The following is a 17,491-nucleotide window of genomic DNA, read 5'->3' as shown; positions in this document are numbered from 1 at the left end:
GTTTTTTGTCAAGTGAAATTTCTTCAGCCTAACACTTGAAATACATTTATTTATAACATATGCAGAATTTGTGTGTCTGGGAAATAAATAAAGGAACATTTTTAAGATAAAATAGTGTAATATCAAAATGGAATGAACATATTCTTTGGTATTTTATGTTTTACAGCACTAGGAAAGACTCATGAAATCATACTTATCTTTAGAGTAGATGGTCAGCAGAACTTATAACTTCTTTCACAACATTTTCTTCTCCCTTAACAGACAGTATTACTACTGTAGCAGTTGGGTTGCTGTCCAGGTTGTTTATTTACCTTTCGTTATGCTCTACATCTCTTCCTCCCCTCATCTGTTTCCTTGCCTTGCTGCATTTGAATTAAGCAGCTTCCATTCCTATCATGCTTTTGAACCTAGCAAAAGGATAATGCAACATAACTTCTTAGTCACAATTGTTCTGCTGTTGGGGACTGTTCTATTGACAGGAAACAGGAATTCTAGTGAAGGATACGAGAGGGCTTACAAGTTTATCAATATGCATTGTACTGTGCTCAGTTCTTGGTATCAAACCTGACCTAAATACAAATAAATTCCCTAGACCAAAGCTTGAAGATAGTAGAGCTTCTTAATTACCTGCAGTATATGTTCTTAGCATGTGGGGTGGAAATACGTCTTTTCCTTGAAGTTCATTCTGGGAAACCGTTCAACCATTTTTCATGAAATCTTTCCAAATAATACTCACATTCATACCACATTTCTTTTGGTAATGAAAACGCATCCTGATTTAGCAATAAATAAAAATCTCAATTTGCATAATCTCTGTAAAAGTCTTCACTATTCCACACGTATAAGGGCATGTTTAAGCTTTGGCAGGTACTGTGGTTGCAGTTCCAAACTCAGTCCAAATGAGACCCAGGTTCCAGAATTGAAAACAGAATCTTTGCCATGCCTCCAGTGACTACCTGCTGGGTCCTAAACATTGTTCCAAATTAGTTACAGGGCAGGTGTGTTGAAGCAGAATTACCAGTTCAATAAGGAATCTTGAGTGTGTAGAAAGGGAATTGCAGATGGTATCATCAAAGAAACTGAGATGAGGGACAGAAACTGATGGAACTAATACGGAGTCAGGGTGGAATAAAAAGGAAAGAAGCTTAAAACTTATAGAAGATAGAGAGGGATGGGACTGGATCTAGTTATTAGGACTGGCCAGTTAGGACAAGAGGAAGAAGAGTTGGGTGACGAAGGACAGATGGGGAAAGTGCTGAATTAATGGCATAATTGTGTGCAGATACAGTGTCCAATTCACTGCACAACTGAGGCACATGAAAAGAAACAGAATGTTTTAATCTGTCACAGTACCCCAGGAGAACAACTTGTTGCTGTTCTCCAGTGTTCAGGTTCTAGGAGTGCCAGAGGTCTCAGCTGTGTGGTTGTCATTATGATGCCACCTGCTGAGATATGTTTTGATGTTGCACTCAAATGCACCAAAACCTCTATAAGAAGAAAACATTAATCATATAATTGAAGATTTTAGGAAACCATGGCAAAAAGACTTAATAACTGTTACAGCAACCTACTTCTAACTTTTCCTATAGTTTGAGTATTTAGCTTTGCAGTGTTGATTGCATTTTGTTCTGTAAAATCCATGACCTTCGGAAAGGAATTTTTATAATAGATTAATTCTATTTTCATAGGTTGTGCAAATCCACTTGGGGTCACTGTTCTATATACAATAAGAATCCGCCTCTAGGATTTTCTTTTAGAAAATTGTATATGCAGCTAGATGAGGGCAGTCTCACCTTTAATGCCAACCCTGATGAGGTAAGTGAACTGTTGCTGACAGTAATAAACAGTTACAATAATTGTGATTGTTTTTTTATAATTACAGCCATATAAAAACAAAGTTTTAATCAGTGTTTGTTTTACTGTACAGATGGTTAATACTGAGCTGCAGGGGTATTCTGGTCTTTTTTTGAGTATTGTACCTGTGTACATCATTTACATGACTTGCCTGTTAAGTGCTCTGTACACTTCTGTGGATGCCAGAAATTCATAATCACCTATTAACTTAGGAACGAGGCAGATACCCTAACTGAAGAGACAGTGGTGAATTGTAAGAGCATAACAATGAGCTTACATAAATAAAAATGTTAAAATGCAGAGTATGTTTGGTTCACTTTAGGCAAAGCAGGATGAGGTATAAAGTCTGTTTACTTCTATCACAATCACATTTTCCTGTAGGGGATTTTCACCTATTTCCACTATCAAGGAGCAAATCTTGAAATATGAAAAAGATCTACTGCTGAACTATTCTGAAGATCAGTTTGGTTTAATTTCTGTAGGTGTTTGTTGTGCATAATCTTTTCTTAGAGAACAGCATAAATTTATCTTCAAAATAAAAACATCCCTTGTCAGACTGAGAGGTTTCTATTTATAAATTCATGTAACTAACTGGAAAAGTCAGTTTCTGCTTTCAGTCTGTCACCTTTCAAAGAAGAAAACAGTTTGAGAGTAGACAGCTTTTGCCTGGGAGATAGACAGTTAATGCCCAAGTGACAGAGAGAGTCTTTTGTGTATAAAACAAGACCCCTGCTTCATGTTTCCTAGGAAAAGAGTGTACACAGTACTGAACAAAAATGCCGTTAACTTCCTGCATATAGTTACACATATACATGGAAGTGATAATTGAATAAATCTCAAGTAGAAAAAGGATTGAGATATGAAAAGAAACACTTCTAGAAGCAAATTTCACTCAGCTGAAATTATACAGAAAGTGTGAACTTGTGACCATGGGGTAAAATAAATAAAGCAGTTCTATGAACCATTGCAATAATGTAATTTTGTTTAAGTTCTTGCTTTATCTCATACTCTGCTTGATTAAGAGACCATTACTTTTATCAGTCACAAATAGAGTATTTTGTAATTTCTCTGGTAGAACTCTGCCTTGAACTCTGATACACAGCATCAAGACATCAGCACCTGGCCACTTGAGTGATTAGTATTGTTTTTCTGCAGAATTTTCACAAATTTGGTAATAAATGTGAAAGCTTTCAAACTAGATGCAATATATAGGTAATGTACATGTTTTCAGTAATATATCAAGTATATTGCTAGCAGCATTGTCCGTCCAAATTTTTCTTTGTATTTCAATTTTTTTAACACAATTTTTCACTCAACTATCTCAGTTTATAATGTACCATTCATTATGTTTCAACTTTATTTATAGTAATCTTGGTATTTTTAAAGCATTTGGAGCCTTCAGAAAAGGTACTTAATAGAAGATTCATTATTTTTAAAAGCAATTAAGATCTGCAAATTAGAGCTAACTTATGGCATACCTAAATTAGGTACTAACTTTATTATGCTACTCTTGCTTCTTCACTATGGTTATATTTTACAATAGAAGTACAAACTCTGCTTCAATGAGAGATGAGAACCTCGTAGGGTATCTCCTAAGGGCTCTGTTCCTCTCTCCCTGTGGAGCACCGTAGCCTGGTAGGAATCATTCAGGGCCTGAGTTTCAGGAGAATTCACAAATACTGTTGCTTTTATTGTTTACAATTGTGATATTGGCAGAATTACTATTATAAGGACACTGTGACTGGAACGTATGATATGACATTCCACTATTACAAATTGTGTCTCCGAATTTCCTGCCAAACTCTGCTTTACATTTGATAACAGACCTGATCAAATTACTAAAAAAATAGGAATACTTACAGCCACAGGAGCAAGATTCTCCAAAGGACACCGCCCATGTCATGAAAATGGGTAACCAGGCTCCACAGCAACAGCTCCAGAGCTAGCGGTGGCTCACGGGGTAGGGAAGAGCATCTGCACACTTTGTGGTAGGATTCTCCGGTTAGCCATTGTTGTGTGCATGGTGTTGTGATATCTGCTGTAATTTAACGTGTTGATTGTGTGCATGAGCTTGCATAATTCATAGCAGGTGCTCACATTCTGCTAAAAGGATGTGCCTAAACACATGACATGTAATCTGAAAAAAAAAACCTCTAGTGCATGTTTGGGTTGGGGTTTTTGTTTTGTTTTTTTTTTTGTTGTTGTTTTGTTTTGTTTTTTGGTTTATTTTTTTTATTGGTTGGTTGGTTTTGTTGGGTTTTTTTCATATGGCACTACCATTGTAGACAAGATTTTGGAACCTAGTTGTTGTTGTTTCTTTGGAGAGAGGGGATAGTTTAGTGTTAGTATTAGCACTTGAATATAAATATCATGTTGTTTAATCTGCCTGCCTGGTTTCTGCCGTATTTTATTTTTAAAGAGTGTATGGCGTATGTGAAATGTTTCTCATGCAGTGCTCATTTCATCTTCTGTGCTTATGACTCAGAATTTGTAAGCAACCAGAAGTTATTTCCCATTGTTTTGTATCCAGTTTCTAACTCCCTACAAAATATTTTGTCAAGTTTATTATATGGATCAATGTTATGTAGCTAAAATTGAAACTAAAGGTACAAACAAGAATCTTCTGGTCAGGAAATAAGATCTTTTTGGTTTTTTTCATTCTTAATGGTTCTAACTGATCTATCTAATAGCATTTATTTTTATGGACCTTGTGGAATCTGTACCAAAATTGTCTGTCCTTAGTGAGGTCAGGATTTCCTTTGCGTAGCATAATAATAAAATACAGTAAGACAGTGCTTATACTAAACCTGTCTTTCCACTCTTCTGATTGTCTCATTCTCCAAGTTGCCCTTAGTTTTTGATGGGGAGGCTAGGTTTTTCAGACCTTTTCCTGGTTATAAATTGTTAGCCACTTGTGTAAAGCTATCTTACCTGACTTTTAATTGTAGATAGTCTATGATGGATTGTTTACTGTGCTGTATTCTAAGCAAATTCTGAAACTTACCCTATTTCATAGTGATCTAAGCGAGCCAGTTTTGGGATGCTTTGATTTATCAGACTGAAGAATATTATAAGTATGTGTATGTTGTAGAGGAAAGAAATTCTTTTGTGTGATTTATCAAAAAAAGTTGGAAAGGAGCATTGAGCTGAAGCCTTTTGATATTTCTACATTAAAATCAGAGTGGTTTAATCTTGTAAATTATTAGTTATGGATTCTGTGTAACATAAAATATTTCCGCATTTAATTTGCAATTTCTGCTATCCTGTTTGAATCACTGAGACTGTATTTTAAAGGCATACAGTGAAAGAGACACTGTTTGAAATGTATGTTACATGTTGTGTCCACATTTGTCACCAAATTATTTGTAACTTAGTAAAACAATCATGAAAATTTGTATTGTACAATATCTCATCAATACTCTGCTTTGTTCCAGAAGATGCAGCAGATATATTAAGATGCAGATATATTGACAGTGTACTTCCCTAGAAAAATGGGAACAATGATACCATATGTGTCTAATTTTTATTTACTAATAATGTTAGTGTTACCTAGAATCACCAACAGAAGTTGAAACCCTGCTATATTAGATACTGATTCCAAAATTTCTGTGCCATTAACTTAGGATATATCTGGTTTGTTTTGTATGCATATCTAAACAGAGGTGTCAAAGGCAACTACAAAAGTTTAAATATTGACTGCTGTACTTAAGTGCTCTGAAAGTACTCTTAGCAAAGAAGATAGCCAGTGCAGAAGTGGAATCAACACCGAAAAAGAAAAGTTTTCCATTTTAGAGATCCTGTATGGTTATAAACAAATCTAAAGACTATTAGAAGCAGGTAGAAAACAAGCAAGGAGTGTCAGTGCTGTAATAGAATATGTTGGCAAAATAAGCATTGTGTGCCGGGAAAAAAAAACAAATGTAAAAAATAACATACTGAAATACAACAAACGGCTTTTGTTCTTACTATTAGTCTATATTTAAAATTGTTGTTCGCATGTATAATTTAAATCAACACTTCCATACATTAATATTTTATCCAGGGCTGTCTGAAATTCAGAGATAACATGCTCGCCACAGAGGCAAGGTTTATGGCATATTTCCTAATTCTCTGATGCTAAGAACATTACATTGCTCTGAATCAGAATTTTAAAAATACTGTATGTGTTCATTCTGCAATGTTTCCCAAGTGTTAAAAAGGCCTCTTCAGAGCTGATAGATCATGGCACAGAACAGTCTACCTGACTTGCAGTCAAATGTTTCCTAAGACAATCACCAGCTGACTGATAAGTAATCTTAGCATAGGTTTTAATAGTGTGTAGGGCTGCTTACTTCAGCTAGTATATATGCCACAAGCGACCATTTTAGCTACCAAAAGTGATTTATTTGAAGCAAGGGTTCTGAGAGGTTTTCAAGGTAGTATTTACGGTGTTATGAAAAACAGATTCAATGACATGCTGTAAATCTTGTAAATAAATGTCATTTGCTGTGAGACAAAATTTAAGAACTTAAAAGAGAAATCAGGCTTCTATTGTTGCAAAGTATTTTTGATAGCTTATGATTAAATAAAAAGCAACTAGAAGCAATGGTATGTGGTGAAGTGTACTTTATTTATAACCTGTTTACTTGTGAAGGAGATGAGAAAAATGCATTCAGAGGGAAAAAATATTGTCAAGCATTGTGTGTGGTAGGGGAGAAAGGAATTAGAGATAGAGTATAATAATGCAAAGACTTTGTAGCCTGTCAGACAGAGATCCTACATTGTGTTGTGAGCTAGGGCATGAGAAAAAACGGCAGCATTTACTGTCACAGAGAAACAAACCCACTATCTTAAAGAAGGTGTTATTTTCATCCTGCCTCTGCTATGTCATACTAGGTATTTTCTGGATGTGTTGCAGAAGTATTTGTTAATTGGAGCAGGAATGCTATTCAAGACTTCCTTGCGAGGCTTCAGTTTGTATTACCTTAAGCAAATACTTCTTACTGAAGCAAACACATAAATCTCATTAACTCAGGATATATGTAAAGCAGATATTCTGCTGCTCATCTTACATAAATTGCCAAAATCCTTGTTATCTCCCATTTTTAATTTTTTATTTAGCTCTGGTTCGAGGAAGTACGTAATATGTTGTTCATACATGTTGTATTATGGACAAACTTAAATATGATCTAATTTGGACTGAAATGCAAGGTGATAGAGCAATACATGTTACATTGTCATCCTAAATATAGATTTTTCTTAAAATTGGGGCATAACACTGCTAGATTTTTTGGTTTACCTATCTAAAAACCTTTATGTTTTTATTTATTTTAAACAAAATAAATGTATCTTGATTAACTGCTATTTTCTATAAATTTATAAGCAAAAACTATGGACTCATAAAAATATCTAATTAATACTACACATGTTTCTTGGCTTTTAATTTATGTTCTTAAACATATATTCTATTTTCCTGCTTGATGCAACTAAGACTTTGCTTTACTAAGACACTTCACAAAATGTTCCAAACCTGCACTCAGTCCTTTATTTCTTTTTCACACAAAATTCAAGAGCACTGGGAAGTTTAGTTTATACACTGAATGACAGGTTGTCCCTACATCTTTGTAGCTGTAATGTAAACTAAAAGGGCAGACATACAAAATATTGTAAAGTTTGATATCAGAAGATTTATGAAAGAATATTTCAGAAGTATTTTAAAGGTGATTTAGGTTGTGGCCTTGGTGCATTATTATATGCAGAAATGCACTGTCCTATTCATCTTGTATTTCAACCTTATGCTATAGTCAAGATCTGTTGTGCATAAGTATTGAAACCCTTTTTGGTAACAAATGCTGAGAACTGCTCCCAGCCCCTGCCGAATTGAATCGGAAGAACTTAGTTATTCTCAGGTTTAGATTTTTGCTGTTGAAAAGTGTGAACATTTTTTAAATCCATTAGTTGGGTTTTGATTTCTGAGATTGTAAGGAAAATAGGTTTATGCTTCGGGATATTTAAATGACCAGAAAGAATCCAGAATATCACTGAGATACTTTAAATTTACCATGTTTTTCTATAAGAAATGTGTGTTTGGTCAAAGTGTAAAATTCTGAAAATCGTAATATGAGTATAAATATTATGCGATTCTGTATTTTTAAACTATTTTTATGTTAGACATAGTGTTCTTATTTATGTGTATGCATATTTATATATGTTGATACTTACCTATGCTTTGAAATCAGCGTGCTTGTGTTTATTTGCATTATTACACATTTAAACAAATGCATTTAATGCATCTATTTGAATGTGATACATTGTATACATGTGAGAACATTACTGTTTTAATGAAAGATTTTGAAGACTAAACATATTATGGCTAAGATTTTCTTATTTGCAAAAATTATTAAATTACCAGATATGGTCCCTGCAACATTTTAAATACTATTGCAAAAGTATGAAAAGCAAAATACTGATATACACTGTAAAGAAATTATTAAACAACCATCATGCTCATTATGAGGTTCATAATTTAAAATTTTCTACTATGACTGTATGTAAAATCTCAACCATAACACTAAATTGTTTCTTTGCATTTGATTTATAATTTTAGAGTGTATTCTGCATGTTGAAATATGATTTAGAGGAGGAGGAATCATTCTTAAAAACAAACCAATTAATTCGTAGGATTACATTCCTACATCATAAAGTACAATACTTGTTCTTAAATACATTGTGAAGATTAAACATATTTATATGTACATGTATTTTATCTTAGGGAGTCAACTATTTTATGTCCAAAGGCATACTAGATGATTCACCGAAAGAAATAGCTAAGTTTATCTTTTGCACAAGAACACTGAATTGGAAGAAGCTGAGAATCTACCTTGATGAAAGGTAATTCCAATTTCTCTTAAGATATTTTCTATTAATTTCCAATGTTCATCCCCATTTGACAATATTTTGAATGCAGAGATGCCACTTCAAGGATGTAAAAAAGTAAGAAAATGCAGCTAGGTAATAGTTCTTCTAAATCTGGGCAGTTACTCAGTTCAAGTATTTATGTGACTGTAACACTTAATAAGAATCCTCAAAAATATCACCTATAAGTGACAAATCTCACATCCTCACAAAATCTTACATAGATATTTTGCTGCTTTTTTTGACTTGATGGGGTTTTTTTCTCTTTCTTGTGGGTCTTATTCAAAAAAAGCAATTATCACTTTACTAAGAGATGATAGCTTTTTAACTAATGTTGAATCATCTAACCATTACTTGGTTGTCTGATATTTCTTGACTGGAAATTGCACACACCTCCTGAAATGGAAGAGAGCATCCTCTTGGAGACATCAGGAGCTGCAGAAGGGAACTCTCTCCCTGGTGTAGCATGCCGTTCTGTCCCCACAGTACTTTCTCATGCCATCACGTTGGGGTAGGGCAATATGATGAAGAAAGAGAACAGTAACTGTACCTGAATAGGAAGAACAGAGGGCCAACAGCACTTCAACAGGAATCCTTTCCTGCTTCTCATCCTCTGCAGCCTGTACTACTAAAGGAATAAAAAGTCTGTAATGTTATCACCACTGGCAGTCCTGTGCAGTAAAACTTCAGATTTATAAATCATTTAGACAATAATAAAAATACAAAACCATTTAGTGGATGAGATTGCAAGTTAATGTTAGCAACTCCTACTGCCATTTATCTTCCCTTCATAAACAGAGTATGATCAGGCACTAAAAATAAAAACTACTTTTTTAAGTGCTGAAACTTGCAAGCAAGGTAAAAATCAGGATAAACATAGGAAAATATTCTTAGGTTCACTTCAAATTTGCTTCCAAATTTTCTTCTACTGTCTTTTGCACATCTGGTAATACAGGTGTGGTCTGAATCTTTTATATGTGTCTGTTTCAGTGCAAAACACTTGAGAACATCACATTCTGATGGACTTCCATGAGCAAATTTTGCCTAGCTGAACCCTGGCTTTAAGACAATTCTGTAACAGCTTCTACTTAGACATCAAAATGTGTGGCATACATCAGTCTATTCCGTTTACAGCCTTTTTTAGTGGTTTTGTCGCAGATTAAAGGAATCAAAGCCTCTGTGTAGACCTTGATTGAATATGCATACAAACTTTGAGTTCTGATTTGTGTATGCTTTTATAGTATTTGGCTACAAATAGGCAAAGAACATGTGTTTATATTATCTTTGTGCTGTTAGTGATAATTTTGCCTTTTAGCAAAAACAAAAGCTCATACTATTCTAAAGCTTTAATTTTTGTTTTTAACATCTACACATTTTAATATTTAAACAGTTAAAAGAAACTTTTCTAATGATTTTTTGTTCTGCCAGGAGAGATGTTTTGGATGACCTTGTGACACTGCACAACTTCAGAAATCAGTTCTTGCCAAATGCACTGAGAGAGTTCTTCAGACACATTCACGCTCCTGAGGAGCGTGGGGAGTACCTTGAAACTCTCATAACAAAGTTTTCTCACAGATTCTGTGCTTGCAATCCTGATTTGATGAGAGAGCTTGGCCTTAGCCCTGGTAAGCAAAAATGAGCAGTGGATCAGTCTTTATACTTCTGGATGATGGTGCTGTTTCTGATAGCTTTAAAATCAGTGCCTGAACATGTATATATGAAAGTACAAAATGGTTCAGTATAGAGTCATCATCCCACTTGAGTTGAAAAAAAAACCAAAAAACATACAGATTCTTTTTTTAGCTGATTACTTGGGTTTATTTCCATGTTATCTTTCCTTCATTTTTGTATGTACTTTGAGCTTTTTTCTTTTCTGAAGTTCCTCTTGCAGAGTCTTACTCACTTAACATTTTACCTTGTGGATAGTCTCACAGAAATGAAAGGGAATATCGGGCCACATTCAAGTTAACAAGCATTTGTAATTGGCTGGAGGAGGCAGTTTTCAGCAGTGGAACTGCTTACATATTTAAAAGATAATCTTTTGCAGGATGTTGACTTTAGTTTACACAATCTTCAAGAATCTGTTTAAATAAAAATGTATAAAGCCCTTAGTGGCTTTTGGATTATGTAGAAATATTAAGAGATTTGTAAATTCTCATTTGGCAGTGTGCTGACATTATTACTTTGAAAGTTGCTATATTAAATTTTATTTCTATGGATACTTTTCTGAATAGTTATATGTATATGTGTATGTGCATATATATAAAATTATAAGCCTAGATGATAAAGACCATAAGGTTCTTAGACAGGGAAAAATACTTTTAATGATCACAGTTTCTTTTTTAAACGTTTTTTATTTATTCTTTCTTGTCTAGATGCAGTTTATGTACTGTGTTACTCTTTGATTCTACTTTCAATTGATCTAACAAGCCCTCATGTGAAGAACAAAATGTCAAAGAGGGAATTCATCCGAAACACACGACGAGCTGCACAGAATATTAGTGAAGATTTTGTAGGGCACCTTTATGACAACATCTACCTTATTGGCCACGTGGCTGCCTAAAAGCACAATTTGTTAGCACTTAAAATTTGTAATTTTCAAAAACTACATCAATTCAAGATATTAATTATTTTGTAGAGATGGGGGTTATTTTAGTGCTGGTCATTCTAACCTCTGTATGCAATCAAAGTTTGTGTGTGTAAGTGTGTGTATGCGTAAACTACCTTTTCTATCTATTTACTGTATTTGGGAACAGAAGGATTTTTTTTCATATTTTTTTTTATTTTTGCACAAAATGATGCCATTAGTCTGACACAGCCATTTATGAATGTTAAACTGACATTACAGTCTAAGATGAAAAAGTGGTGAATTTGTGCATTAGATCTGCTTGAAACTTTAATAAGTTAACTCTTTTTAGAATACCATGTAATGTGTATATATTTAACTAAAGAGATTTATAATCATAATTATTTTATTGTAAAGTATTTTAACTAAAATTTCTCTTTTATCTCTTAAATTAGTGTTTGACTTTCGTTTGCATTTTTTTACAATGCTGACTACCTCAGATACTTAAGTTAGAGGAACATTGATCTGGATACTACAATAAAGTTTATACTAGGAGATGTTAGAACACTTGTAAAATATCTAAGCTGGTGTTTTATACTATATTTATTAACTTGAATTAGCATGTTGCCAATCACTCAATTTTAAAGATTACAGGTTCTATTTTAGGTGAGCCCTGATGCCATATAGGGTTAGCCAGGGGAAATCATGCAGTGTACAGAGAGGTTTATGTTACTGACATACATAACCTATTTTGCAGATACTGCTTTTTGGGAAACAGGGCAACTACGATCACTTGTTCAGCACAGTAAGCAAGAAGAAATCTGAACAGGGAAAGTGGTAGGAGTGAGTAACATGTTGCTGCTTTCAGCTGGTTCCCTCAGTCTAGAAGTGTCAATGATGGAAATGCCTCGGCAAATGTATACCAGATGACTTGTTGCTAAAGCTGTTAAAAACTGACAGTGCAAGATTAGAGCAGTGACTGTGCAGGATTGGAGAGCCATTTCAGAGTCAGATGCTGAATTACTAAGTCGGTCATGTAGCTGGATTTTAAACAACTCTAAATTTATGGAAATACTTCAAAAATTACTTGGTCAGGTTGTGTCTTGACATTTTCTGAAGTGTGGAGAATATTAACAGTGGAACTGCTGTGCGTGTGCAGGAATTGACTAAGGATTTGCCTAGTTTTTGTTCAGACAACTGACTGAGCAGTTGACGTAGCGTAGTTGAAGTAGGAGCTGTTCCTGATTATGTTTGTTTACTTAATATTCAGCTATCAGTAGCATCTGGATACATCATGGTAACAAGTATATTTCTTCTTTTTCCCTACCATACCATGAGGTGATGTGGGAAGGTATTCTTAATCTGTAAAACAGAACTAATCTGAGTTTTTACGTAGAAAGCCTATTGCAGAGCCAAGAATTTAATTCAGGAATGACCCCTCACAGCCATGCCCTTTGCCTATGCTGCTGCTTTCTGTTTAGCACCTAGAGAGTGTTACGTCTGTTTTAGATGTGAGAAAGACAGTCCATACAAAGGTTATGTAAATGACAGGAAGAAAAAGTTGTAGATATTACTGCTGTTTCAAGTGTTTATAGCTCTGCTCCACAAACCGAAATGCTTGCAAAAAAAGTACTTTTTTATTACATTACCTTTGATCAAATGTAAATGCCGTTGCATTTATGTAGCATACACAGCCAAAGCCAGGAGCCAGCAGTATTGCGGCCGCATTCCAGGCAGGTTTACAGTATCACCTACCTTGCTCAGGGTAACTACTCCTCACCCAGTGTTGTTTCATGTGTTGCAGAAAGTCCAAGGATGCATTCTGCAGTGGTCAGTTAATCTCAAACACAAATTAAGAGTGTATGGTACAGTGGGGAGCTTTGTTTAAGGCACAGGTGTCTGCTCCTGTATTACAGAAAAAAACATTGAAAGCTTTTCATGTGATTTGTAAAACCAGTTATAAAGGACAAGTGTCTCTGGGCTCTTTTAAGTGGTCTGGAGACAGCAGAATATAGTTTTCTAAGAAACACTCCTCAAAGGTTACACATTTTAAAAGAAGAATTCAGTGAATTTTGAAATTAGAACTTTTCTTGGTAGAAATTACTTTCTTCTCAAACCACAATTGCAGAGCAGAGTTTAATTCTCTTCTGACATATGCTTAGGTTGACATTAGTGATACTGGTTTTGATTTTGCACTAATAAGAGTATGAATTGTTAATCTGCATTTCTCCTAATTCCGGGTTACCCTGATACAGTACAAAACCTTCAGGCAGATAGAACGTGTTTTTTTCTGGAATAGATGAGTACACCTATTAGCAAGGTCTAGAAAACTTCTAGGTCAGTGTAGCAGCCAAGAAGATAAATTAGAAACAGGATGATACAATTCAAGTTTCCATAAGACAAGGCCAGGGTAAAAGAAAACAAAACCCTAATGACATGCAGATAACATCTGATCTTCACAACAGGATTTGGAACAGTGTTAGAGGATTAGCACCCAACTCATGCTGTACATTATGTTACTAACTCAGAGTGGAACAGAAAACAGCAAACACAACATGCCACGTGTGAATTCCCTCAGAGGCAATCACGAAGCAACTAATTAATACAGACGTTTCTTCTGCCCTTTTTCCAGTTTGAGTCTAGCTCTAAAGTACCTGAAAAGTAATTTTTTGCATTTAGACTTTACATGAAGTTAATTTTCTGTCTTAAAAGGAGAAAAAAAGTCTTAATAAGATGTAATAATACTCTTAAAAAGTGACAAAAATTGTCTTGGTTGTCCTCCAAAAACTCTGTAAAAAAGAAAGTTTTATGCAATGTTTTCTTCAATGCACTTGGTGTCTCCACGCACATTTTAAAATAATGATACTTCATTGATCCACGTGTCACTAAATGATGTGATGTGGAAATAGCTACTTGATCAAGCACTTCAGAAGACTTAGGCAGAGGATCTCTAACCAAATTACATGAGCATGATCATGCTTATAACTGTGAAGTGATTCTCAAGCTATTGTGACTCCACCAGTGCATGTCCTTTGAACTTTGGCCATGTGGTGTTGCCTTAACTGTATGCACTGTACACAGCACTGAAGGAAGAAGAGACCCTGCAGCCCATCCCACTGCAAAAACTCACTGTTCTGTCCTAAAAGACACTGGAATTGTTCTGAATGGCCATTTCTGAAAGTTTGGTAACTTCAGTATACACAGATGTGACAGAAGGAAAACTTTTCTGTTTATGTTGAAAAAATGTGTGTACCTGTGTCCATGTAAAGTGTCACACAAATGCAGCTTATGTTTGCTTTTATAAAGTCTGAGGGTCTGATTGCATTTATTGAAGGAATATGGCATATATTAGATATTCACATGGCTTAGCATCTGATATTATCTGTTTTCTCAAACTCTGTTTCTGTCTAGAATACTTTGCATTCAAACTTTAAGCAACACATTTATACAGCTTTGACTTTTTAAAATAAATCAAAGCTGCTGCAACATACAGAAACAAACACAAGTTTGTTCAACAAATACAAATTTGAGATATGATTGTCGATTTTGAAGCAAGTGAGAAATTTGCATTCAGGCAAAAAAATTCAATTTGTTCTCTTTAACCTTTCCCTTCCACCCTCCCCCCCACCCAACACTGGAAAAAGAAAAAATGTAAACAGTTTCAAAATACAGCTTTAAGAAAATAAACTGACTAGCTAGACAAACAAATGTTACTATTTCTTCTTCAGTATTCTGCAGTTTATTAATGTTCTTAACATAAGCAAGTTTATCAACAGGAATTGTTCTTTTTCAAAGTGGTAATACTTTTGTTCTTTGTGTAAGGATGTCATTGTGCAATCTGATACTGTTTGTAGCTCTGTTTTTAGAAAACAAGTATTATTTTAATCACTTAAACAAAAATAAGGTATACCTCCTTGATCATGTTAAAATGTCAAAATTATAATAAGCATTTGGGAAAGTCAGATTTACTTGCCCTTTATTGAATTAGGATTTTTTTTCTTTTAAAATATTTAATGGATGTATTAAAACTAATAAACATTAAGGCTGATGACTGGTTCTCTGCCATTGTAAAATCTCCCACTCTAAGCTCAAAAGCACTATTAAGGTGGGCAAAGAACACATTCCTGTGTCTCACATCAGCATATTATGGTTTCATTTTGCCTTGAAAGAGAAATACAATCTTTTATAATCTGCATGTAATAGCAATTTTAGTAAGATAAAATTTTATGTGATAATCTAATATTATTTATGAAATGCTTAAAGTTCAGGCTTGACATATGTAATTAAATCATAGATAGCTAGGAGTAGTTACAGAAGTGTGTCTGTAAAAAACCTAAAGGAGATCACATTGCTCCTTCATCACCTCAGTGTTTTTACTAATATTAATGTTAGTAAATTTGCAGTTTTCCTCTCTTATTCATATAAATATGCTTAGAGAAAATATTTAAATTGAATACTTCCATTTCCTATGTGAATTTTACTTGCATTAAAAACAAACTTTCTGTACTTGAAATATTAGAAAAAAACTTCAATTCATTGAAAGAAAAAAGAGGCTCTTAATTTTCAGTTGTGGCTCACTCCTAGACCCTAATAGAGAAAACAAGCAGAAAGCACTTTTCAAATTCCCAGCAATCAAAAAAATGCATTTTTTAAGCTTAGGAATAGTGTATGTGTACCTAACAGAAATCAAGCATGTTTTTGTGAGAGCAATATGGTCAGGATACCAGTTATTTACAGGGAGAGTATTCATTTGTAAAAGTTAGCTTTCTTCTTGGCAGTGTTGGAGTGGAATGTTGGATTTAATTTAAAATGATTAATGAGATTTTGTCAGACTCCCTGCCTTTACCACCACTGCAGTTTGTCAGCACAACAACCTGGGAAACCCGGACGCCACTCTGTCGCCCAGAACTGCTTTCCAGGAAAAAATAAACCCGAGTAACTAGTGCCAGGTACGTGTCGATAGTATTGTCTTTCAGCTGTTGAAAGTTGAACTCTAAGCTGGGACATTTACACATTCTGAGGAAGTGAACCTCATTTGTTATTTCAATAGTCTGATTTTGACAGTGGGTACCAGTGTAAACTTAAATTTTTAGAGCAAGCATAGCCATTTTTTTAGCCTTGTGGAAAATCCTATAATCCATGCAGAAGAGAAAGACTTTAAAAGGTAAAAATATGTTTCACAACTTATTTAGCTAAGTTTTTTCTGGAGAATGACCATCTATTCAATCTGTATACTGTATTCTGTTAGGAGGAACTCATCCTTTGAGCACTATGCATGCCAGTAGCTTGCTGAGTGGCAAGGAATGTTCTGTTCCACTTCAGACAGATGCATCAGTGCGTATGCCAAGAGCCAAAATCCGACAAGTTTGCAATACTTCTTATATATGACCATAATACAAGCAAATGAGTAATTCTTTCGAAATGTAAGGTTGACATTGAAAGTTACTTAGAATTTGTCTTCTTTGCTTTCCTTGTGGAAATTTGTTCTGTTGATCTACAGTTTGAGCATTGTGTTTTCTTACGCACGAGATACTCAGATTATTTCAATTTCAAAAGCAGCCTTCCCCTTCTGAGAAAAAATGCTTGCCTGTGCTGTGCAAGTCCTACAGTCACATAATGCTGTATCAAAAAACTGACCTTGAATTCACTCCTTTGAACACCTTTATATACCAGTTCTATCCATTAACTCAGCAGGCAAAATATCCTGCAGGCTTTACAGAGATGTAGGTGGTGAAAAAGAGTTTGTACTGCTCTGCTGCACCAGACAGGACATGCCCCTTTGAGGGGCATAATGGCACATGTATTCTTTGCATTAATTTTATCTTGGCTGCTTTTTATATGTTAAAGAAAAATATTTTCACAACTGCAGTTTCCCTGTCTTCAGATCCAGAATTCAGGCTAATTGTCATAATTTCATGTAACACAACAGAACTGAAACATATTTTTATAGCTGGAGAACTTCTTGAGTTTACTTGCTTTCTGCAGTATTGATCACCTGCATGACGAAACAAACAAGGAAATCACAGAACTTCTTTACAAGTTCTAAAGAAGTGCATCTCTCAGCGTGCTTCTTAGTAACAATCAAGATGCTGTATTTTTTCACATTAAATGTAACTTCTTGTTTCTATATTCCACTTAGGAATTTATATCAATAAAAGTATTTATTACTGTTCCACA

At 34.5% G+C, this 17,491-nt stretch overlaps 1 protein-coding gene across 3 annotated transcripts in view; it reads left to right on the top strand.

The window, feature by feature from the left end:
- Window positions 1-17,491, top strand: part of FBXO8 (F-box protein 8) — a 20,372-nt gene extending 2,881 nt beyond the window's left edge. For all 3 annotated transcript variants that reach the window (XM_053976868.1, XM_053976866.1, XM_053976865.1), the window contains exons 3-6: window positions 1,689-1,815; window positions 8,606-8,724; window positions 10,177-10,373; window positions 11,124-17,491. In XM_053976868.1, coding sequence (XP_053832843.1) covers window positions 1,689-1,815; window positions 8,606-8,724; window positions 10,177-10,373; window positions 11,124-11,311 — 631 coding nt within the window. In that variant the 3' untranslated portion in view covers window positions 11,312-17,491. The remainder of the gene's footprint in view (window positions 1-1,688; window positions 1,816-8,605; window positions 8,725-10,176; window positions 10,374-11,123) is intronic.

Source organism: Vidua macroura, chromosome 4 (assembly GCF_024509145.1).
Source record: "Vidua macroura isolate BioBank_ID:100142 chromosome 4, ASM2450914v1, whole genome shotgun sequence".
Lineage (NCBI taxonomy): Eukaryota > Metazoa > Chordata > Aves > Passeriformes > Viduidae > Vidua > Vidua macroura.
This window is presented reverse-complemented; position numbering and strand designations above follow the sequence as displayed.